This window comes from Phoxinus phoxinus (genome assembly GCF_949152265.1).
Source record: "Phoxinus phoxinus genome assembly, chromosome: 3".
Classification (NCBI taxonomy): Eukaryota; Metazoa; Chordata; class Actinopteri; order Cypriniformes; family Leuciscidae; genus Phoxinus; species Phoxinus phoxinus.
The window spans coordinates 12,394,243-12,419,437 of NC_136878.1; the positions used below are offsets into that span (position 1 = coordinate 12,394,243).

Below are 25,195 nucleotides of genomic sequence, written 5' to 3' on the forward strand. Positions count from 1 at the left end.
ACCAAACCTAGTGTTCAAGTGACTATCATGCAAAGAAATTCCAGCTGAAATGCAAGTAAACTGCAGTTTCAATACTGTGTGTCCTGTTTTAATGGTGATGTGCACTTTCACTCGTCAACATGTTTATTTTCATTGCTAAACACACAGAGAACAGTAGACTTTTTACATGCTGTTTTATTTTTTGTCATTTTGTCTTTTTTTTAAGGGAGTGGAACAGGCGTGCAACTTATATAAACACATGTGAAGTCTTGCATGAGATAAAGCATCCAAGAATGAGACGCAACTGTAACGGAAGCAGAACACCGGAGCACAAACACACGTACACGTGCCTCATGGGGGGCGCTTTGTTTGGAAGAAGCCTTTTGATTGGATTTGAAAAATTCCCTCTTTTTATCCTTGTGAAAGGCGTTTCAGACAATTTCTTTCAAATAATAACAACAAAAAAAGATCAGTAGTCACCATCGATATGACATGTGGCTCAAAAAGAGTGAGTTTGAACATGAAACAAAGTGTGCGACGCACACAAACTTAAGAACCACGTAGAAAGTTGCGGTGATATAATCAAATAAATAAATACAACCTGAGGACACAATTAGTATACGAGTCTATATAAGGTCAATAAAATAGTCACATGACCAGGTGATGATGTCACACTGATGTCACACAATCACCATGATTACAAGCCTTCAAAAATAGACTGAAACCAGCGTAAAGTTGCACGAGGTGTGACGTACACTTCGTAAACTATTTCTTACCATCTTCTGAAATATAAAACTATTGCTGCCGATTTTGACTACGATCCTTCGCATCATTCTTCAAAAGGTCTTCACACACCTTGCACTTTGCCCATCCAAAGGGTAAACAATCTTTAAAAAGGATCCAAGGTAACACATTTCACTCTCCTTAAAAGTCTTGCACACTGACGACAAAATATATATAAACTCTCAAAAATAGAATGAGTAATATTGATAATAGTTAACACCATATGTTGCAAAAAATATGAATGTTTAAACACGAGCAAAAAATAAAAATAAAAACTCAGGAGCAAAAGTAAGCAACTCTGTACCGTTTAAACCTACAAAATTCTTCAGCTTTTACCAAATTTGGCGAATTCATTGAACCAGCTGCTTTTTAATGGCCTCTAATATCTCTAAATCTACACTAAAACAAGCAAACTTTGCGAACAACCTGAATGATGTTATTGGACATCCATATCTTTCCATAGTCCTAGAAAACGCATGGGGATCTGGTTTGCCTATGATATTGGCATGTTCAGCTGAGGTATGGTTTTTATTCAGGTTTGATTCAGTCAGTCCAACTGTACATGTGCTTTTCTAATACCGCTGGTTCAGCTGAAATTATTCATTTTTTTAATCTAACATCTAATACTTATTTCATGTCACAGGTCACATTTAAAGCATGATTGTGGCTCTCCAAAAACCAGGAATTGCTCTTTCAATATAAAGTACGCCAACTGAAATCCGATGAATTATTTCAAATCTGTGCTAATGATGCGAGAAATAAAGCTGGAAGACCCCGAACGTCACGCCGTTCTCGATTAGGCTCTGGTGGGATCTCTGCCCCAAAACAGACACGCATACCAACATATGTCCACTTACGTTTGAACACACATGGACAGACGCATCGGTTGGATGTGAATCACACTGAGAAGCCTGTACAGGAACACCGACCATTAGTCCTCCGTATCACCACGGAAATGGCCGCTGTGGATATACTGAAAAAAATTCATGCTCTCTGAAAATGTTTAGAAAAGAAAAGTCTTACATAAATTAAAAATCATTGGCATTCAGGACATGATTGGTATAAGTGACAATTGTTTTTGTATTTAATACTAATAACAACAGTAAGAACAATAGTAGTAATAATAATAATAACAATTATATCGAAAATCTACACTGTAAGTGAGGACGGCGATTCAGTGTAACATTATTCACACTGGGAAGGTGCGACGGAAAGCGTGGTGTTTCACAGACGACTCGCTGAGGCCTTATTATCCGTACTAATCAAAGACTGTCCAACTCCACACAGCACATGTGCACAACAGGGGGAGTCTCTGCACGGGTGTAAAGATACAGGGAGGAAGGGAGGGAGGGGGGAAAGTTGAAGGTGAGACAGAAGACGACGCACAAAAGTGATTGGCAGGTGAGGTGATTGACAGGTGAGGGGGCCGGACCCAGTGTGCAGACTCGCAGACTCACAGACACCCAGCACTGGGCTCGCTTTCCTTCCTCCCCCTCTTCAACTCCCCCCCCTCCCTCACTCTTGCACTCTCCATTTCTGTCCGGACACTCTTGTTAGATGTGGTTACAATGAGCTCAACCTGAGGGGGAAAAAATTGTGTTAACGGTGTGCCTTTAGTTTTTACAACAACAAAATGGTATCCGAGATAAGCATACAAAAATGCAGAGGAGCTAGTAGTCATAAAGGCTATATCTCAGTAACGGATTTTAAGTTTTGTTTCCCCTAATGGGGCAAGTTGTCACACGTGCTTAAATTATTTTATGTTTACTTCTGTTTGCAATCAATTTGAATTTATTATTTTAACTTTTTCATTTGTGCTGTTTCATGAAGTCATTTGTTTCACAACTTTTATTATTGTTAATTGCAGAAAAGGCATTAAATAACATTCAATTAACAAATTTTGATGATAATTATGTAAAATTTACATTTAAAATAAATGTGGCTAAAAATGGCTTCTGAACAGTAGGGTTTATATAATATTTTCTATTAATCTGTCATTTCAATAAAATCAACCCCTCACCCCGATCGAGAAACTTTTTCTTTTGTCTTTGTTTGTGCTTTATGAACATTCATAATACAAAAGTGCTCACTGATGACGCATTTGAGACATGTTATTGCCCAGGTGTACCTTCACTGGAGAGGGGCGGCCGGAGCTCCCGAACAGTGGAAATGGACATTTTGCCATTTGGAGTCCCGGCGATGCCACACCCTCGTCTCTTCCGATTGGCTGCTGCGCGGCCGGCCCTGGCCGTCCACATATTGTGTGAGGCGGATATAGGCAATGCAGGCGGCCTCCTCTCCAATCAGGTGCACGTGAGGGTTCAGGATGGTGGTGTGGATGGGCTTACTGTTCTTAGACAGCACTGACAGAGCAAAACACAGCCACGCTTTAAAACCTACTGTACATCATGACCAACAGGGTAAAAGTGAACAGCAATACGACTCAACTTACAGTTCTCAAAGTAAAATCTGTGGAAGTCCATCCCCTCCACCAGGTTTCCCAAGGCCTCAGGTTCAAAGCAGGTGAGTCCAGGGTCGCATATTTTACTGAAAGGAATTCAAATAGTTTCAGTGCTATAACATTTTGTATTTACGGTCAATTGTGGCTAAATACAATTAAAAATACACCTCACACACAAGCAACTTACGCATAGGCTTCAAAGTCGCCATTGTTGATGGCCTCAATAAGCTGTTCTGTGATTTTGATGATCTCCTGTTTGCGTGCTGTAGGAGGAGGAAGTCAAGTGTCAGGAGCCAGCTTCTTAAAAGTCTCTAGTACGAGCATTATTTGTAAGCATCTTCTAAAACACACCAACATATATTCCACAGGTTTACTCTAATTTATTCAGCAGACTCGTTTCTAATCTGTCTCGTTGCATCAGTACACACAAGCTGCTGTGTTAAACAAGGCAGAAGCACACACACAAAAAACAGGTTGTCTGAAGATCCACCCAAACAGATTTCAGCCACCTACACTACATGATTTCACACACGCCATTTCCTTTCCAGCTCTGTTAGTCACAGAACTATAACTAACTAACTAAATAACTGAAGGTTAAAATAACACTCAATCACTACAGGCACAATTAAGAGACTCTCCGTATAACTGTGTTTACATCTGATATTAAGATCAGTCTCAGATGGTCCGATCACAATTTGTCAAGGGGTTTGTTTCAAGTATTTAAATATGTACGGTAGTCATTTTTGGATTACCATATTTTGCATATAAGAAGTGTATGTGAAAAGAAGCAAAAATAAATAGCATGTTAAAAAGTTTCCAAGGTTTAATGTGATCTTCATAAAACAAAAAGTTATTTTTATTATTAATCAATCAATATATTCATATAAACTATACATTAAATATGCACTACCGTTCACATAAAATAAAATAATTCAAAAAGGATGCATTAAAATGACCGAAAGTGATAGGAAAGACAATTCAAATGTTTCTTGAGGATCATGTGACACTGAAGACTGGAGTAATGATGCTGAAAATTCAGCGTTGCCATCACAGCAACAAATGATATATATATATATATATATATATATATATATATTTATTTATTTTATTTTTTTAAGTTTTTACTGTATCAAATTAATACAGCTTTTGGAAGCCATAAGACACTTCTTTCAAATGCATTTAAAAAATCTTACCGACCCCAAACCTATGACCAGTAGTGTTTATATATTTTCTATTAATCAGTTATTTTAATAAAACAACCCCAATTGAGAACTTTTTCTGTGCTTTATCAACATGCAGTAACACTAGTGAGAGACTCAAAAGTGCTCACTGATGACGCATTTAAGACCCATGTTCTTGCGCAGGTGTTACCGATGTGATCGAATGACCAGAGACATCCACACAGTGTGCATGTTAGTCCACTAGCATCATTGCTTTCTTTTTACACTTCCAGGAAATTAAACAAAGCTCATGCTCCTGTGCCAGTAATGCCAGCACAGACACTGACACCACATACTCACAATGTGCTGACGGCAGGGGGCTCGAGGATGGCTGGGCAGGGCAAGGGGAGGGGTGTGATGGGACAGATACTAAGGCAGTAAGGGCTCTGCTGGCTGCTGAGGGCTCACTGTCTGTCTGGGGGGCTGTAGGTCTGCGCACACTGCTCACTAGATCGGTCAAACGTGACACTGGAGTTTGCCGATGCATTATTGCCAAAGGCAGATGACAGAAAAAGAACATGCATAAACAGCTAGTTGCTAGAAAACATGATGAATCAAATATACATTGACAAGTTTGCAATGAAGAAAGACTCGGCAACTTCCTTTGTACAGCCTGTCTGCATACTGGCCCATCAGGGAGGGACTTACTCTGGGTGGGGATGTTGGGGGTCTGGGGAGTGGAGGGGGCAGAAACTACAGCTGGAGTGATAGTGTTTCCCCCCTCAACATCAGATGTGGGCACCGAGCCCCGACGTACCACACCCAGCAGATCAGTGAACTTAGTGGCAGCTGTGGGCCCAGACAGGGCAGGACAGAAATAACAGTGGAGATGAGCTTAGAAGAGTCCTGTGTGCAGTGGCATTAAAAGAACCGTTCACCCAATTTTTTTTTCTATTTAATAATTTACATACCTTTATGTCATTTCAAACATTTAATACTTTTTGGGTGAGATTTTCAGTGAAAAATGACCGGTACTTAAATATTAGTTTTTCCCTCACACAAAGCTGCATCAAACTTAAAACATAAATGATTACCGGTATATGGATTGCTTTTTGATACTTTTATTGTGCTTTTTTTTTTTTACTTTTTTGGAGCATGGATGCATTAAATTGATCCAACAAATATGTTTATGCTACAAAAGATTTCTATATCAAATAATAAATTATCTTTTGTATTGTCCATTCATTATTGAATCCTAAAAAGTATAATGTATTCCACAAATACTGTTTTAAATATAATAATGTTGAATAATAAGAAATGTTTCTTGAGCACCAGATTAGAATATTAGAATGATTTCTAAAGGATCATGTGACACTGAAGACTCAGTCATGATGCTGGAAATTCAGCTTTGCCAACACAGGAATAAATGTATTTTTGAAATATATAAAAATAGAAAACAGTTATTTTAAATTGCAACAATACTTCACAATATATTACAGGTATCCTGTGTTTTAGGTCAAATAAATCATATACTTTTTAAAAAAAGATTTAGAAAATCTTACTGACCCCAAACACTTGAACAATATTTTACACGCACGCACGCACGCACGCACGCACGCACACACACGATCTATGCTGTAAGCCATAATCATCAAAATGATAACAAATAAAGGCTTGAAATATCTCACTTTGCATGTAATGAGTCTATATAATATATTAGTTTCACCTTTTAAGTTGAATTCCTGAAATAAATTAACTATTGCACGATATTCTAATTTTTCGAGTTTCACCTGTATATTAATAATATATATTTTATATTATTTTTTTGTGTATTACAGAAGAAAGAAAGTCATACGTTTGAGGGTGAGGTGAGTAAATATGTTTCTTTCTTTTGTTTGTTGAACTATCCCTTTAAATAAATTCAGAGAAACCATTTGAAATTAGTTAAACGATGAGAACACAGAAAACGGCAAGATTAGGTTTGATTAAAAACAATGAAGTATCACGTTTACCAATGAGAAGAAAGTATTAATCCTCACTGGTACTAATGGGTGAATATGAGCATAATACTAATTTAAGGGCACTGATTTCCCTTTTAGCGCTGATCTGCATCACACACACATGCACAGGGAGATGATGGGAAAGTGGGTGATGTCACTGCAGTCAGAGGGCACTTACTGAAGACAGCGGGGGCGGGGCCTGGAGGTGTGTGGGCGGAGTCAGGCTGGGTGCTGGGGTTTGACTGAACTGAACTGTTATCTACAGCCTTTCCTGTGACACGCCCCCCCCAACAATGCACAGAGATACATGAGACACAGAAAGCATGGGTCAAATTGATATCAATAAGGTTTTTGCAGCCATTCCCAAATCCATTGCCAGAGGAGCCAGATACCTTCATGTCACGTGTGGCGATTCCAACTAAGCGTTACTTCAGACGACAGACAAATGCAATACAATACAAAAATCCTATTCTTAATCAGTGTCTTTTTTTCTGTCAAAAATCAAAAGATCCTTAAAAAAATATGTCACGCAAAAGTGAAAATTCTATGATGTTTGGTTACGAGACACTTGAGTATTCCAATTTACCTGAGAAGCAAAACTGGACATACTTTCAGATAATATATCTTGAATATGACTGTATTTTGTCTTGTTCCACTGGCAGTTTTTTTTATTTTTTTTAAACAAATCTCTCTAAATGTAGTACTCTAAAAAATGCTGGGTTGTTTCAACCCAATTTTGGGTAAAATATGGACAAACCCAAACGTTGGGTAAAAATTTAACCCAACGGCTGGGTTTGTCCATATTTTACCCAAAATTGGGTTGAAACAACCCAGCATTTTTTAGAGTGATATATTTCTTAAGTTCTAACATCTATTTTCTGCAGTGCATGGAAACTGCTTGTATTACTATGAATAGAAATAAAGCGAAAGAAAGTCTGAGCAAAAGATGACAACCCAAAATGAATCAAGCAGTACAGTGAATTATATTGAAACATAATACATTAAAACACAACAAAATAGACCAAAGCTTTATAAAATCAAATCAATACACTGGACAATCAAAAGTAAACAGCATGAGGACCGTAAAGAGCATGCTAGCAGGTAGCAGATATCAAGATGTTGCTTCAAAACGCATATCCAGAGTTTGAAAACTCTTATTTACAGTCATAATAAATCCACTTCTTTTCAAACAACTGTTATTCAAACAGATATTCCTTACAGTCAAGCTAGCATAGATGTTATAAAGCAAACCTCTCACAGCTGCGCCATAATTCATCACTCAACTATTGCAACCAGATATTTCCCAACACTACCTAGAAGTAACACACACACACCCTTCTCACCGTCTCTTTTGTGTGATCTCGAAAACAAGACATCACGCTCCTGTCATGCACCCTGTCTGCCCAGAAATTTGGCGGCAAGTTTTCTCCTCATACGCACACTCACACACATGCTCTGAAATAGCCAGGGTCTCTGTTTCCCACTGAGGTTAATTATAGCACAAGGTGCCCTTGTCTTGTTCTGGGGCAGAGAGAGCTGACACAGGCGCTGAAAGTAGGAGTGACACCAAAGCACTGAAAGAGCTCAGCCTAAAACTGCTCACTAAATTTCTCAGTCTAACATTAATGAACAATCAAGTGAATCGAAAATGTTTAGACTTTTGTTCATCCTCTATATACACTACCATTTAAAAGTTTGAGGTCAGTCAGATTTTTATGTTGTTGAAAGAGTCTCTAATGCTCACCAAGGCTGCATTTATTTGATCAAAAATACAGTAAAAGCCGTTAAGGTTCTTGCACACTGAGTCCGAAATTTTCGTATGCGTGATTCGGTGGCTCTGAATTGTCAAAACACCATTCACCTGCTTGCTACGGGTGCGAAAAACGCAGAAAATCGAACCAGATCCGCATGTTTTTATGACGGATGAAAGTTTCGGAGGCAGTGTGCAAGCGTAATTGACAAAACGTGAGGTCGTATTTATTTTTTAACGTGCGGAAATTTCGGACACGAATTTCTGACCTTAATATTGTGAAATATCATTACAATTTAAAATAACTTTTTCTTTTTAACTACATTGTAAATGTATTTTATTCTTCAGTATCTATCCACACATTTTTATGTGCATTTCAGGATACTGCATTAAAAAAAAACTGGATGGAAACGCCAGGATACGCATAAATTCAAAAAATTTGCATAAAAAACGTATGCACTCAATATATTGACTATATATTTGAAATATAATTCTAAATGCCTTTACTGTCACTTAAGATTCATTTAACGAATCCTTGTTGAATAAAAGTATTAATTTCTTTAAAAACATCTTTCTGACCCAAAACTTTTGTATGGTAGAGTAAATCTGATTTGTTACTCAAATCGGATCTTTAGGACTGACTGTTTGCACTGTAATTATGCTAAATCTGATTTTGAGTTTGTTCCAACGGTGTGGAGTAGACAATATCCCTATCTACATTGGTTGCCATAGCAACGATTTAAAGGGATAGTTCAACCAAAAATGAAAATTCAGAAATGATTTACTCACCTTCATGTATTTTCAAACTACGACTTTGTTCCTTCTGCGTACCACAAAAAACGATATTCTAGTGTTTTTAGACCACAAAAGTGTTTTTTGTCTATACAAATAATGTCAACGGGATCTTTTGGTCCCCACTGACTTTCATTGTATGGACAGAAACAGTCGAAACATTCTTCAAAATCTCTTTTTGTGTGTGTGTGTTTTGCAGAAGTAAGCAAGCCATACAGTTTTAGAACAGTTTTGGTGAGTAAATGATTACAGAATTTACAGTTTTAAGTGAACTATCCCTTTCACGTCAGCACAATGTGAAAAGACATAAGAAAGCAGATGACAGCCTGAACGTACTGAACAAAAATCATATAATTTCTGCAGTTCAAACTACAAATAACTAATCAGAATTTTGCTGCCTGTCTGAATAAAACCATATAACTCTTTGCTGAAGAGTTGCGGTGTGCGTTGCTCCATAAAATGTTGATTGTTGTCTTACCTTTCATTTCCTCGTCCTCCACTGTGGCATTACTGCTGTCCGACGACTCCTGTGACATTCAGACACAGAGCACAAATCAGTTTGGCAATATATTAACATTTTTAAGAAAGAATACCAACTAGTGCCAAAGTCCTCACTCTCGTTGCCATACACACATCATAAATTAACATAAACTGCAGAACTCTGGGGAATCACACGATTAACCAATCAATGATGCATGACAATGTCAGCACGACTGTTAGAAAAAGCTTGTTATTGTTATAATCCTCACATACAGGGATATTAAACACAAGCCACACCCCCACTGGGAATAAACGTTATGAACTCAATACTCTTTCTTAATTTCATAACATCCTGTGCTGAAATCTGAGAGAGGGGTTGCGTTAATGAGAAGAATCCTGCAAACGCTTCCACGGTCAGCATATGAGGAAGAGACAAAACAACACATTCTTGGCCTCCAGCAGTCTTCTTTACTGCATACTGAATACACATTTATTCTGCATCATGTGAATTCATGTTCATTTGGGTAAATATGATTTGAAGGTTCTTACTAAGCAGCCTCAGATTGTTTGGTTGAAAAAAAACAAAAACACAAAGTGTGGATATGAAAAGTCTTGACTTCTACATGAACCATGTACAAATTCATAAGTCAACAGCATTGTTGAGTATTTTCTCCTTAAAACTGCAGTGAACCAAAGAACCAAAAACACGGTTTGAAATCGCTGATGTTCCTGACGTCACAAACTACCTTGTAACCAATCACGTCAATGTGTGATCGTCAGCGAGTGGATCTCTGAGCTGCTGGGAGTGAGTGGAGGCGGGGCTAATTTGCATATTCACAGAACTGCGTATACTAAATGAGGCAAGGGTGTAGTTACATTCAAGCTATTTTAAGGCATGAAGGAAAAAAATTTCAAGGAATAAAACGTTTTAAATATGTCATTTTGGTGATCAAAGATGAGCTTTAAGGGATTAAAAAAAAAATGTTGTTCATATATTTTAATTAGTTTTACCAAAGAAAGAAGGCACTCGAGGTCATGAAGTCACGGCTGAAAGGCGCAACAACACCTAGAAGCAGCAAGTGTTTACACACTACTGCACATTCTCTCGTACCGTATTGCTCAATTGAATGCATCGACAGAATGGTCTCAATAGGAAACAAGGAGGAGGGCATGGTCACCTGAGAAACGGGACCATGCACCTGTCACAGCGTAACCGTGGCGATCACCAAGGACACCAACTCCTGCTGTAAATAGGCCATCAGTATGTGGGGCGATATATTTAGGTGCTCCTGAAAAGACTTTTGTTCTCTCATTCCATCATCTACGCTGCACCACAGACCTTGTGACAAAGAAAGTGGCAAACGTGGAGAAGTGGACAGCTTCCCACGCACAGCTCAGATTAAGCCCAACTCAGAAAACACACAGAACAGCAAGCAACCGCTGACAGAACAACCAGAGCGGCCCACCTGGGAAACTCAAAGTCTTGCTGTGGGCTATGGGGACATGTGACATCACAGTTTTTAGCCCTATTTTATTCTACATCCACTTGTCTCTGAAAAAATCTGTACATTTGAATCTTTCTAAAAGTTTCTGTCCTAATAACAGTGTGTCAATTTAATATAACCTCAGCATAATATTTTCTTTGCCTTTGAAATACAGGCACAAATCAACATTTACATTGTATTGATGGATAGTTAAACTTATAACTTATTATAAAGGATAGTTCACCCTAAAAATTCTGTTATCATTTAATCACATGACTGTTATCATTTAATCAAATTAAATAGAAAGAGTCAAGTGCTGAAATGTAAATTTTTTCACCCAAATTTTTTTATTCTGTCATCATTTACTCACTCTCAAGTTGTTACAAACCTGTATGAATTGCCCTTTTCTGTTGAACACAAAAGAAGATATTTTGAAGAATATGGGTAACCAAACAGTCGATGGTCCCTATTGTCTTCCATAGTATGTAAAAAAAGTCATCGGTTTGGTCACCGACATTCTTCAAAATATCTTATTTTGTGCTCAGCAAAGAGAAAAATGCATACAGGTTTGGAACAACTTGAGAGTTAGTAAATGATTTAATGAAATTTTTGGGTGAAAAATTCAGCACTTGACTCTATTTAATTTGATTTAAGAGATGCTTGCAAATAAAATGAATAATGTACAGTTATCAGAAGGCACAATTCCTAGTGAATTCACAGACCAACCACTTTAAAAGTATAAAAATACCCCCAAAATAACAAAAAATATGTTTTTCATATTATATATATATATTTCCACGGATACATTAAACATGTTCCATTATATATTTTTTAATTTAATTGTATCATTTCTGTATCACTTACAGTACAAAATGCATTTAAAAAATAATGACTTTTTGTCAAATATATGTTTTTATTGTCAAGGGGGTTTGATTCACAACTTGCACGTTCAATGTCTACCACAAGAGGTCTCTGTGTCACACAGCCCGATGCACAGACCTGAGACAGCAGGTTTAATATTCTTATCATGACACAGATTTCCAACTGTTGCTCTTCAGAGTCATACTGCGAACATCTGATGTATCAAGAGTCATTTCCCATCATCACGATCATTAATAAAAAACATAATTAAACAGACCGTTCATTTATCTCAAAACTGGCACATACAGAAAGGAGCGTCACACAAACAAATCTACAGTTCAACATGTCATGCGTTTCATTAGAGGAACACGCATACTAATTTGCATATGTTTAGTTAAAACTTGTTAATAGTAATGTTATTGAAACGATTTCATAGAGTACATGCGCAAGTACACATTAAACTTCAAAAGGGTCACGCGTGCAGCCAACGGGCAAACACACGCTCGGATGATGTCATAGTCTGTAGACACATTAGCAGAGATACATTGTGGGGATGCAGATCAAACAGAGGGCGGATGGTGGGAAGGAAAGATGGTGGCGGTGGGGTACCTTAATCCCATCCACTGCATTATGGATGACAGTGGTCTGTGCCTCCTACAGAGAGACAGGGGAGGAGGGGTGGAAAAACATGAGGAGAAATGAGAGAGGGAGAGAGAGAGAGAGAGAGAGAGAGAGAGAGAGAGAGAGAGAGAGAGAGAGAGAGAGAGAGAGAGAGAGAGCGTGTGTGTGGGTGGATGGGTGTTTGTGATTGCCAACCCAGTAAAAATTAACAAACAAAATATGCATGAAAACCACCAGAGGCTCAACAACAGAGAGCTTCTTTCTTCATAAAACTAATGACTGCACATGTTAGGCTATGTCATTTCAAAAACACCAACTACGAAGTAAAATGAGCAACGTAACCTATCGCTTTCTCACTGAAAGTGAAACAGCGTGATTTTGACAGAACTACTGCGGATGCGTTCACAGCTACTAAAAACATGTTTATTTTATGCCGTCTCTTTTTGCAACCCCCGGACACTTGATAGCTAGAGACACATCAGACCGCATATATTCTCTCTTGCAGGAAGTAACATTCCCTCACTGTCCAATCAGCAGCACGCGTTCCCCGTCTTTATGAGGTATTCATTGCCATGACAACCATTGCCCAGTGCAACAGGCAAAAGTTACATGCTAAGGTTATGAACACAGAATCTATAAGAAGCTGCAAATGCTAACAAACAACTACTATAAAATTGTGCTCATAAATTTAATTCAAAATTGCAAATACGTATCCAGGTATATATATATAGCCTTACGACAAATGGTGTTTTCATGGTGTATCTGATTCAAACAACAATAGCAAAAACGGTGTGAGCGTTAGTATAGTCCTGTTCAAACTCTGATGTTATATCTTAAAACTCAATAGTTTATCTGTCGTCATTAAATATAAATTACAATATTAAAACATTTTAGTAAAATATTCAAAATATATAAAAATAGTTACTATAATTGTTTATATTAAAAAGTAAAAATAGTATATATAATTAATCCATTCAGTAAAATCTTTTGTCTAAATTATAAAAAATGTAAAATAAAATAATAATAAAATCATATTATAATGAATAATTATTAATTATAATAATCATAATCATTAATGATGATCTTTTTTAGATCTCACATTTAACATTGTGAATGTCCTTGGTGGTTTGGATAAAATAATGCTAAAAAAGACAAATATCACCTATACAGTTAATGGTAAAGCTAGAGGGGAAGCCATGAAACAAAGCACTAAGGCTAAAGTCTTTACAGACCATAAACACCTCCTCACTTCACTTCAAGGTTGAGTAACTATATCTGCACCATAAAACACGACACACACACACACAAACTCCACACTGGCAACATTAAAGGGCAACTATGAGGGATCCTAAAATATTTTGATGTATTAGGCCACGTGTTGCAATAGCGGTATATGTTGGAACGCATATAATGTTTCCATTAGGAGCTTCCTTCTTCAATGCTCCGGGTTCACTCTAAAACCTATTTACTGAGCTTTCACAAACATCTACTAAAGTCTCCTCCTTATGTTATTAAGATTTTTATATCAAAAACATCCTAATTTAGAAGAAACAAGCTATTTTCTATCCTGTTTTTGACCGTCTTCCAAACACTTCATTTAGAGACGTGCCGCATTCAAGACTTGGAAGTAAACGCCCAAACGATCAAAACAATAACAAAAGCAGCGTATCCGATAAATCCAGAGCATTAACCCCATAAATGCTGAAGTCAAGAACAGCAAATCATAACTATCACAAGTATGCAGTTTGACTGCGGCGCTACTGTATAAATACTTATTACAGTTTAAATACTTCATATCAAACTGTAACAGACAAAGCAATAGTGACACATAATAAAAACACTGTTATTCACACTTGTGTTGCGACATTACTGTCGGATTGGCACTGCATTGTCTTTTATTTCACGCTCTCTGAAAAGCCTGCGTCAAACTGTCTTGATTAAAAACCAATCCGCATTTAAATTAAGCGAACAAACGAACAGTGTCTTGCTGACACTTTCTGAATGGAACTTGGAAGTTCATCCACGCTTTCGTAATGTTAAGACCACAAGGATGGCAATGCAAAGACTGTGTTTTTCACAACTTGGCACTTCAAAACATCTTTTAATCCTCAGAAGCATCTCTATCGTTTTGTTGCTGGAGTTATTCTGTTATCTCGTATTTATTACATGACATGCGCAAATCGGTGGGCAGGGCTAAAGAAGCAATGATGTAGAAGTTGGCGTTGCTCTTCTTTCGTCGCACTATAACAACATTTTCTGAGCTTGGTTTCAATAAAAGCTGGACTAATGAGGAAGATTGAGATCTGAAATGTACAGGATATTTGTATAGTACAATGACCTCTTATATGTCAAAAGATAAAAGAAAATGTGATTTCTCAATTCATGACCCCTTTAAATAAAGTCGCTGTTATTCTTTTCAGTGTTAACGCCTCATTTCACTGAGTGCAATTAGCATTGCGTACAAAAGAGTTTTATAAGAGACACTTGCCAGTAAAATGAATGATGTAGTGTAATCAGCAGGCATTAAACATTTAGAATTAAAACTTCTATTTCAAATAAATGCTGTTCGTCGAACTTTCTGAGATGCACATGTACACATGGGAACTGTTCTGCTCAGGACTGTTAAGATTCAACTCAACTGACATCAACACTAGGCCCAGTGGGTTTAGGCGAGGAACACCATTAAGGATCTCAAGTGAACCAAACAACATCCACTTCTCAGCCCTGCGGCCAGGAAACTGTGAGAACAGTTTAAAGGCTGAGTCTAAGAGCCCCAGGAGGAGCTTCTATCCCCAAACCAATCCAGATCCTGATGATAATGCTGCAAAGGAGGTAGACGACATTTTGAAGCGTCATCGTAAAATCACAAAAATAATATCCCACTGTGACCTTTATCAGTGTAGTGAGTGACCCCAAAAGTGCAACTGATATGCAAGAATGTCATTGCATTAGATAACTAACCATCAAACCATTGTTTTTCACAAAGACTTTTGTTAGGTTTCAAATTGATATTCTGGTCAAAATGAATGCATATGGACAACGTTCATCATTAATGTGAATGACATTCATCATTCTAATATATAGACCTAGAAAAAGTCCTATAAAGACCAAGTCCTATCATATATATAACACCAGATCATAAGACTCCAATATAAACATTTATATCATAATTTCATAATAGATTATTCTAATCATATTCTTTATTAGTGTTTATATTATATCATTTCTATCCATTCCATGTTATTATTACTAGCTTTAAATTTCACTTCACTATATATATATATATATATATATATATATATATATATATATATATATATATATATATATATATATATATATATATATATATATAAAGGCTTGCAAAGGCGAGTAGCCAAAAAAAAAAAAAAAAACCAACCCTGACAAAAACAACGTACGAAAACTAAAATGTATTTACAATGTACTAAATTCACAATGTACTAAAGAAAGCAGGTACGGTCAACAGAGAGAGGGGGAAAAGGATGGAGTGGAAGAAAAGAAAAGGATTAGAGAGGTAAATACCAGTGCAGGAGAGGGGAGGTTTCCTTTGGGACTGGTGACTATGCTGTTTTTGGTGCTGTTTGTCTGGGGCTGTGCAGGGAAAAACAACATACGTTCAGTTAAGAAAGGGTCAGGTTAAAAAGAAACGAGGGAGAGATCTGCATGCACATGTACACAAATCACACTCACACAAACACAAGAGGAAGGGCATGGTCATTATCTAGTATTTTCTAAGGCAACTGATTGATGTAGAGCCAACTGCCTATTTACATGAAAACAGCATTATTCTTCGAGACCCAATGTTCTCTAGCAGCGAGAGGGAAGGGAGGGTCATTAAAGTCCATAAAATGCTTTTCGCCAATTAGGCTTCCTAAACTAATCTATTATACCAATTAGCCACATTACATGCAGAGGCGGATTAGCTATGGGTGTTTATTTATACTCGGGGTCCCTCAGGTCTCATGTCTATGGGCCTTCAGTGGTTTTGAGGTAGTTAACGGTCCTCTTTCCCTCACACAGCTCAGGCACTCATGCGAGAAGTGTCATTAGTACAGTACGTGCCTATGTGCGGGAGGTATGGTCAAGGGAGATGAATGAGCAGCAGCTCACAACTACTGGACCCTCACAAACATCAAATAAACCCACATAAACAAACACAAACACGTCATTAAGTGACTTTGGCACTATGGGCACACATACACATTCAAATACATACTGTTCCGATAACCGGACCACTTGATGGCCAGCAGAATTCATTAACAATTCCCAAAAACTTATTGCAGTAGGTCATGGATCTCCATGGAAGTCCAACTTTATCCAAGTAAACGGGATATCGTCAGGAGGGACAACCAGGAATGTTATCCTCTTATGGGACCCACTCATAAGACAAAAAACAATACTGAGCACCAAGAATATAAGCGTCAATCCTGCAAATAAATATAAGGTGGGGAATCAAGCAAATACTGAATGAGGGTTTGGTGCAGTCAAACCCCTGGGATGCGCACAAGTAGGATCTTCAGACATTTGTAAGTAGGAACTAGGAAAACAGAGGGTGTTATTCTGCATGTTTATTCCACTGCCTACCTTTGTATGAACAGAAAGGCCAGTCCTAAACCTGCTTTGGAAAGCTTTCAGAGTGGTCAGTATTAATCCAAATACATCCGATTACCAACATGCAGAATGAGACCTAGGAGGTAAGTGGTGTCCGTGGGAGTTGGCTAAAATCATTCAAAGTAAAGAACAGCAGGAAGAAGGAACAAAGTGTTGATCAGAAAATACTAAACAAGAAAGTGGGACACATTTACAGGGTCCAAGTGGTCTCAAAAAGCCTGGCCTCTGACTAAACTGCAACAAATCTTGTCCACAGTTTGTTCAGGCCAAGAACCGCCCACTTGGAAATCCGGAGACTGCCTGATTGACATGTAAAGCAATGTCTGTTCATTTAGTTTTTATGTGACAATCAAGACTAGATGTGTGCCCCTAAGGCCCATTCACACCAAAGATTATAACTAACAATAACGATAAAGGCCTGGTGTATGTCATTTCAGGCCAAAACAAAGTTTGTTTGCAGTTTGAAACAGTTTACCAAAAGCAAACTTTCCCAAATATTATTTTCATATCTACTACTGTAAAGCTGCTTGCTTTAAAGAAATCTATTGTATGAAGTGCTGTAAAAATAAACATGACACCATTTGACTAGAGTGCCAAATTGTAGAGCTAGTGCAAACATTTCCACATCAAATGTTTTTTTAACTGCTGCTTGCATACTTCTTTTTAGCCCTAACTAAGTGAAGAAAAATAATTTTGCAGTGAGAATATCAGAGCCTTAAAGGAATATTTCACTTTAAAATGAAAATTCTGTCATCATATACTCACCCTTAAGTTGTTTCAAACCTGTATGAATTTCTTTCCTCTGCTGAACACAAAGGAAGATATTTAGAAGAATGTCAGTAACCAGACTGTTTCTGGGTCCCATTGACTTCCATAGTAGGAAAAAAATACACTATGGAAGTCAATGGGACCCAGAAACTGTCTGGTTACTGACATTCTTCTAAATATCTTCCTTTGTGTTGTTCAGCAGAGGAAAGAAATTCATACAGGTTTGAAACAACTTAAGGGTGAGTATATGATGACAGAATTTTCATTTTAAAGTGAACTATTCCTTTAACTATATTATATACTGTAGCTTTAATAACCTTTCTAAATTTATGAAAATAGTAAAGTCCATATTACAGCTATTATGATAACAACACAGAGGAACATCATTGGAATCACTTTCAGAACAATTTTGTCCAGCTGATGAACAATGAAAACATGGAGAGCCAATCAGAATCCACCCAACTTTAAAAATATCTAACATTTAAAGACATAACTGCATTGCACACTTATAATAAACAACATTATCGTCCATTGGTGTGCACACTAATATAGTTATTGTTATAGTTATGGTCATTCTTGGTGTGAACTGACCTCTTCATTTGAAAGCTGCTTAAGTCAGCTGATCAGATCATATGAATCAGGTGCTCAGCGGATGAAGTGTGGGCAAAGTGTGTCTGTAGGGCTAAGATCCAAGATTTGTTGATCAGTAATAAACAAGCTAAAAAGAAGCATTTGTTTAAAATAGAACCATAAAGTATCTGAAAACGGAGTATATTTTATACAGGCCATCACTGCATTATGTCCCACAGGAATGCAGGATCTGAAGTACGAATTTAGAGGGAAGTGTTGCACATTATCAGGTAGGTGGAGATACAAGTGGAGAGGAAGATGAAAGAAAAATAGGAAGGTGTAAATGAAACAAGATTCTCACCATGTACTGAATGGTAGAGCTTGACTTCCGCTTCTAGAGAGAGAATGAGAGGGAGAGAAGTGTGAAAAATGGAGAGAACTGCGAGACGATATATATAAAAAAGTATGATAACCGTTTTCATCTGGTGTTCAGATAAAAGCATCAGATGCAGCCAGAGCCGAGTATACCAGCCAAAGAAAACAATCTGAAGAATCGTTTTGGGGTGTAGGTGAAGGTTTGGGTTTAGAGCAAGACCATATGTAGTCTTCTTCTGTACAACAGGACATTTGTAGAAAGAGGAGCAAGGAAGGGGTGGGTCAAGTGAAGGAAAAAGGAGAGAGAAACATGCAACTAGCAGAAGAATAGTTGAAGTGCGCTTGAGGAATGATCAGTGTAAGCAAAGTTAACTGGTCCAGGGTCACTTGTTCGAGACATATTCGAGATAGCTTCCGTTCTGAGATAATCTGGTCCTAAACCTGGAGCAGGGAAAACTTAGGAGCTACACAAAGTAGGAATTGATGTGCAAGGACAGGCAGGGATGCTGAGAGAGGAAGCAAGCACAGTCTGTGCGGTTCAGTGATATTTTTTGTCCTAAAAAAAAAAGGGCAGCCAAGAACGAGTTATATTAAGCACAGAATGTTCTCAGAAGCGCTTTGGTTGAAAATGCAGCAGTGCAACTTCCAATCGCTGCAACTGCCGTATTAAAAAAAAAAACGCCTCCAATTCTAAAGCAGAATTACATAACCAGCATTACTGCAAAGATTTAGACACAAAGTAAGGAAGCCAGCTTCAGTTCATTTGAATAAATAGTGACAGAAACCATATAAAGAGCAGCTCAACATGATTTTTGGAGACGGAGCATAAAGGTGAAGGAAGGTGAGATTAAAGTAATCATGAAAAGGAGAGAAGAAATGTTTTAAAATGGCTGGAGGACGTGGGGGAGCCTGTTGCTAGGCGATGAGAGGAGCGATGTGCTGCTATTTTAGTCTCAGAGTTTCCAGGGTTTCAGAATCACGGCTATTCCTGGAACCAGAGTCACATTCCCTGCTGAACTATTTCTCCACTCACACACACGGAGATAGCAGGTGTGAGTCACAGAGATGGGTTGTGGGGTGACGATGAAGTAGAAACAGGTAGGAATGTGTGTGAGTGTGTGTGTCTACAATCACTCTCATAAGTGTTAAGTGCAGTTCATCTCTGAAAATCCCGTTTCATGAATCAAATTATTCTGGCTCTTGTGGAAGATTCCATAGATTCCTCAATGACATCACAGCCGTCATCGTTATATCATTCTCCTAACCGTCTCCCACGCGTCCACAGGCGCTGACGGAAATAAAACATTCATTTCGTCTCATCTTTCAGTGGTATCGCTGGCTCCATGACCGGATAGAGCTTGTTACGGTGTTTGGTAACACTCTTGTGACTACTAGAGAGCCCAGCAAATTCACTACAATACTCATCATGAGGTTCATTGCATAATCTGTACGCTAATTTTACATTTTTGCACAAATGTGTGGAACCCTGTGGGATGAATTTAAATAAGGGGAAATGTGTTAAAGGTAGCTCCTATTGGTAGCTAAATAAAGGTATATTTTCATGTTCTAATGACTACTGAAGAGTCCAGCAAATTCAGTGAAATACTTCGTAATCCACATGCTATTTGTACACTTTCGCACTAATAAGTGGAACCTTATTAGGGATGGATTGAAATATGAGGAAATTTGTTAAAAGTGGATAATAAATGTACATATTATCTTTAAATCAGGGATATTTAGCTTTTTACTCATCCTCATGTCAGTCCAAACTTTTATTTTATTTTTATTTTACGTTTTTTTGGAACCACAAAAGATGATGTCCAAGCTGCTCTTTTGCTTACGATGAATGTGGATGGTGACTACTGGCTGTGACTAAGCTGAAAAGGATATAAAAAAAAATTATCTGGAGTCTATTAATAAGCTATATTACAATTCTTCTGAAGAACTGGCAGACAGCCTTTGGAAGAGTAGTAATACAGTTTACAAGTCATATGCTTGACAGTCATTGGTCACCATCCGCTTTCATTATAGAAAAGTGCAGTTTCAAAGATAAGCTGATTTAAAAACTTTTGGGCCTGGTTTCACAGACAGGTCTTAGATTAAGCCAGGATTAAGCATTAGTTCAATTTAAGTAGATTTTTACATTTTTCTTTAGAAAAAAACATTACTGATGTGCATCTTGAGATAAAATAATGGCACTGACATATTTTAAGATATGTTAGTGCAAGTTTCTTTCAGTTAAAACAGCTCAATAATGCATTTTAGTCTGGAACTAGGCTTGTCCGTGAAACCGGGGGTTAGTGTTTAATGGAAAAATAAAACAGAACATATGAAGTCCAACCCAAAATCTAAAAACAGAGATCTCTGAATATTTGTGATATTTTGGAATCTATCAGTAAGGTGAAATCAGTTTTGAGGAAAGGTTGACTAGATATAATTTGAACAATATTTAAATAAAGTTTAATGAGGTGATTTTAAGTGTCAGTGGTCATGTTTTCAGACATTCTTATTCTAACACACACATACACTTCTAACACAATATGAACTGACAACACTTACTGTATGTATGAAAACAAAACAACACAATCATGCAACAAAGAAGACACTCTAAACACACACAGCAAGCACTGACAAATTGGCCAGTAAAATAGCAGGGCGGAGAGACTGAGTAGTGAAAAGAGTGAAGGTACTAAGAAACCATATGGTCATGTCTGGGTCACAGAGGTCAGAAGTTCAACAGATCTTCTTACCTTAACGTCTGCTTTTTTGTTCAACAAGCTCTTGGCTGCTACATTGGGAGAAAATAAAAGAGAGAAGTTAAATCAGCAACACCATATTACAAAATGTCAATTAACCCGCCGGACAGGCAGTTTACCTAGGGCTGTATTTCCTAAAACCAAACATCACTGCAGATATTAATCGTACTAATAATCTTGAACAGCATAACTAGGCCCCAGACGGAATCTGCGTTTTTTTTCCCTCTTGGTTCTGCACTTATTTTTGAGGGGAAGAATTGTATGGAATGGCTTTAAACATGGTAAGCCATTATTAACAACTAAATACACAAATTAGCCAAAACTTTTAATAAACAAGCTCAAAAGAGCCTGGAGATTTTCAAAACTTTGTGAATGACAGGCATTCAAATTCTGGCGAAATATCAAAAACTTTCTGCAAGGGTAGATTCTGTGTTGGCCTACTAATAACTATAATAAACGTCATTAGTGAGTCTTTAACAACACATTATATAATTCTTACTAGATCAGCATATATTTCATGTTCAATGTTTCATGATACCTATTTGATTGTCCAAAAACTGATTTAGTAAGTATTATATCAAATTAATAAAGGATTATAAAGCGTTACCCATGGCTGCTTTGAGTGAACTGTTCCTCATTGTCTAATTAATAAAAACATTTTATGTTTATGCTCTTTGTAAGTCTTACAGAAAAGATTGTGGCAGAGAAATTCACTAGCTATACATTTACATCCGCTTCCTTATCACAGAAGCAACTGAAATTTTAAAATGAGCTTTTGTAGGTTTAGCCAAACAGTTTTTTTAAACAGAATAGTTGGCCGAGGAACTTTTCAATCAAATTAATTATGAAAATTACAAAACAAAACCAGTGTTTTTACAGCATCATGGTAAACAAGACTTATTAAATCAACATAAAAACACAGTAAAAGGAAGCATCTGACAAAATCACTGTCATTATTGTTTCTTGCACCATTTTATATTCAAAATTAATTTGCATACAAATACAGAGACCCTCTCTTGGGCATGCACCTTTCAAGCAGTTCTTTCAAATAACTTCTGCTTTTTTAGTAATAAACCACAGTAACACCATTACATTCGCATCACACTCATTCGGCTTGTCTATTTCCTCAAAGATCTACACAGCCAGAGTTGGTTAGACTATTAATAAAGCAGCACTGAAAAGATCCTAAGCTTTATTTCTCAAGTTAAACATGGGGATGGGCCTTTTTGATCATTTTCTATCATTGAGTATACTGCAAAAAAACACGATGCCTTTGGTACATTTGTGTATAGCTGTCACTGGTTTTCAATCACAGTGAAACGTCTTCAAATCGAAGTTCAATCAAATCCGAGTTACGAGAAAAAAAAAATGTGTTTAATTTCTGAGCACTCGTGTACTTGCATCCATCGCTACTACACATTTCAGGGTGTTTTAGCACTTCTGAGGATACGACTACTGATCTAGATAGTGTGCATCAGATCAGTTCAGCAAAAAAAACATGAATTCAGAAAAATTCTGTATTTCTGTAAAAAACATCCAACAGATACAGCTTCGTCACCAATAAGACTGTTCAGTGGATGACATGGGCTGACATTATGTATTAAAAATGAAAAAGGTACAACCAGAGTATTTATGATCAGAGTTTTTCTGGTGATAAATCAAAGAACAGGGTCATTCAAGGTTGGAATTTGACACAGATCCTCCTAAAATTGTATCTGGGCCACCAATCCATCCATCTGGTGGCCCAAAGAGATCAGTGAGAACAAATGAGCGTGCGTCCCTGTAGAAAGAGCAGGAGTGGTGAAGTAACATGTAATACTCTAGAGTGAGCGGAACTCCTTACCTTGCCATTAACACAGAGAGCAAGAGAAAGAGAGGAAGAGAGAATGGAGAGAAAGAGAGAGAGCAGTGGAGAAGAGGTCAAAAAACCAGAGTCTCGTGTGTTGTTTCTATGAACGGTGAAGCTAAAAAACTGCCTGTGGAGCTGTATACGGGGCTCAAGAAAAAAAAAGTAGTGCGTCAACTTATTTTCAGTACAGTCATAATTTTTCTCAGAGTTTATCTACTTTGCAGGGTCAGAGTCAGCAAAAACAAGGTTAAAAAAAAAAGAAAAAAGCAGGGAGATACGTTTGCCCCAGGATGTTTTTGTATAAGCAGTTTCACTACTCTAAAACCTAGTCCTCTTTGAAAAATGTAACATTACATATTTACATTAAACACATTTACTAATTATTACAGTAATAATAAAATATTTATATTAAATAAAGAATATTATCTCAATGCAACAGATTTTAAATGCATCTTGTGTTATGTATAATAGATGCACAAGCAAAACTGAGCATTACATAGTTTTTCCACTATAAAACAAAAAATAATAATTGTAGACATTTATATGTAATTGATCCCCCCTTTGCTTTTGGAACAGCTTCCACAGTCAAGATAGCAGGAGTTCACATACTAGTATATAATATAAATGCATTCTCTTATATGCACTGTATTAAGGTCAAATCAGAGGATTCGGAATGATCCAGATATCAGTATATGTAGTGTAACTGCCTATAGTGCAGTAGTCTGTTTGCTCAGGCTGAGGGTAGTAGAAGGACAACAGAGAGAGGCAGCACTACATAAATATTTGATTGCAGGCATGTGGAGGGAGCATCAAATATGAAGCACAGCCTTCACATTGAGCCACAGCACACGCTCAATGTACCAGCTCAACCCTTCTACCTCACTCATGATGCACAAAAAAAAAAAAACAGAAAAAGGAAAAGCTGAAAAACATTTAAACCTGAATCATTTTCTGCACTCTCATGAAGGTAAATGGCAAAACAATTGCACTGGCTTCTCCTCCAGAACAGCTGTTTGGATAAATCAAGAAATTATAATTAATCACATAATTTTTTTCTCTAAGCTTAAATGTCAATGGCTGTTTGGTCGAAAAGATTCTTCCACTGACAGAAAAACATAATTTGAAGCCATTTCAGAGCAAATAAATAAATATCAAGATATACAGTACTGTATACTGAACATCAACAAAAATCTTTAAAAAAATCTAAATTTTATATTTATATTTTCATTTTATAATATACAGGCCAGTCCTACTCATAACACATCCAATAAAATGTCTGGACAAAATTCACACCAAAAATTATAACTTAAAAAATAAAACTATAACAATAACTTATATTAGTGTTCACACCCAGTGGCGCAAAAAGTGGGTATGCGTTATATGCGGCGCATAGGGGCGCAGCACCAGGGAGGGCGCCAAAGCGATGGAAAAAAAAAAATATATATATATTTTGTGTGTGTGTGTGTGTGTGTGTGTGGGGCGGGGGGGTATTTTCTATATGTAGCTGCTGTTGTGCGTTTCTAAATAATTTCTGCATTTCCTCAATGTTATATAACCTTTTAGAGGACTAACAGGCTAGAGTAGGCGCACTCATAAGATTCCATCTTAGAAATTTGACATAGAAGGCGGGGGATAATATCGCGAGGAGGAGGGGGGGGGGGGGGTGTATATCGTGAGCGGGAGCGAGCAGGTACGAGTAGTGAGTTGTTGTCGAAAAAGATGGATAAAATAAAAAAGCTGTCAGGGCTACAAATAGAAAAAGAAAGAGGGAAAAAGGAGATGGCATGTCAATTGATGCGCCAGCAGCTAAATAAGTGGATGGTGAAAGGCAACAGGTAGGATTTAAAGTGTGACGTCCACGCATGTAGGCTAGA

The 25,195-nt window shown here is 37.3% G+C and overlaps 1 protein-coding gene across 50 annotated transcripts in view; it reads right to left on the minus strand.

Annotated features, from left to right (window-relative positions):
* Window positions 1-202: 202 nt before the first annotated feature.
* Window positions 203-25,195, minus strand: part of camk2b1 (calcium/calmodulin-dependent protein kinase (CaM kinase) II beta 1) — a 61,380-nt gene continuing 36,387 nt past the window's right edge. For 5 of the 50 annotated variants that reach the window (XM_079606127.1, XM_079606132.1, XM_079606126.1 and 2 more), the window contains 12 exons: window positions 21,467-21,504; window positions 18,703-18,735; window positions 15,915-15,983; window positions 12,360-12,404; window positions 9,404-9,452; window positions 6,562-6,654; window positions 5,092-5,232; window positions 4,744-4,911; window positions 3,411-3,486; window positions 3,215-3,309; window positions 2,891-3,125; window positions 203-2,341 (listed from right to left, as the gene is read on the minus strand). In XM_079606127.1, the coding sequence (XP_079462253.1) occupies window positions 2,893-3,125; window positions 3,215-3,309; window positions 3,411-3,486; window positions 4,744-4,911; window positions 5,092-5,232; window positions 6,562-6,654; window positions 9,404-9,452; window positions 12,360-12,404; window positions 15,915-15,983; window positions 18,703-18,735; window positions 21,467-21,504 (1,040 nt within the window). In that variant the 3' untranslated portion in view covers window positions 203-2,341; window positions 2,891-2,892. The remainder of the gene's footprint in view (window positions 2,342-2,890; window positions 3,126-3,214; window positions 3,310-3,410; window positions 3,487-4,743; window positions 4,912-5,091; window positions 5,233-6,561; window positions 6,655-9,403; window positions 9,453-12,359; window positions 12,405-15,914; window positions 15,984-18,702; window positions 18,736-21,466; window positions 21,505-25,195) is intronic. The other 45 variants (XM_079606164.1, XM_079606158.1, XM_079606163.1 and 42 more) reach the window with 26 other exon arrangements.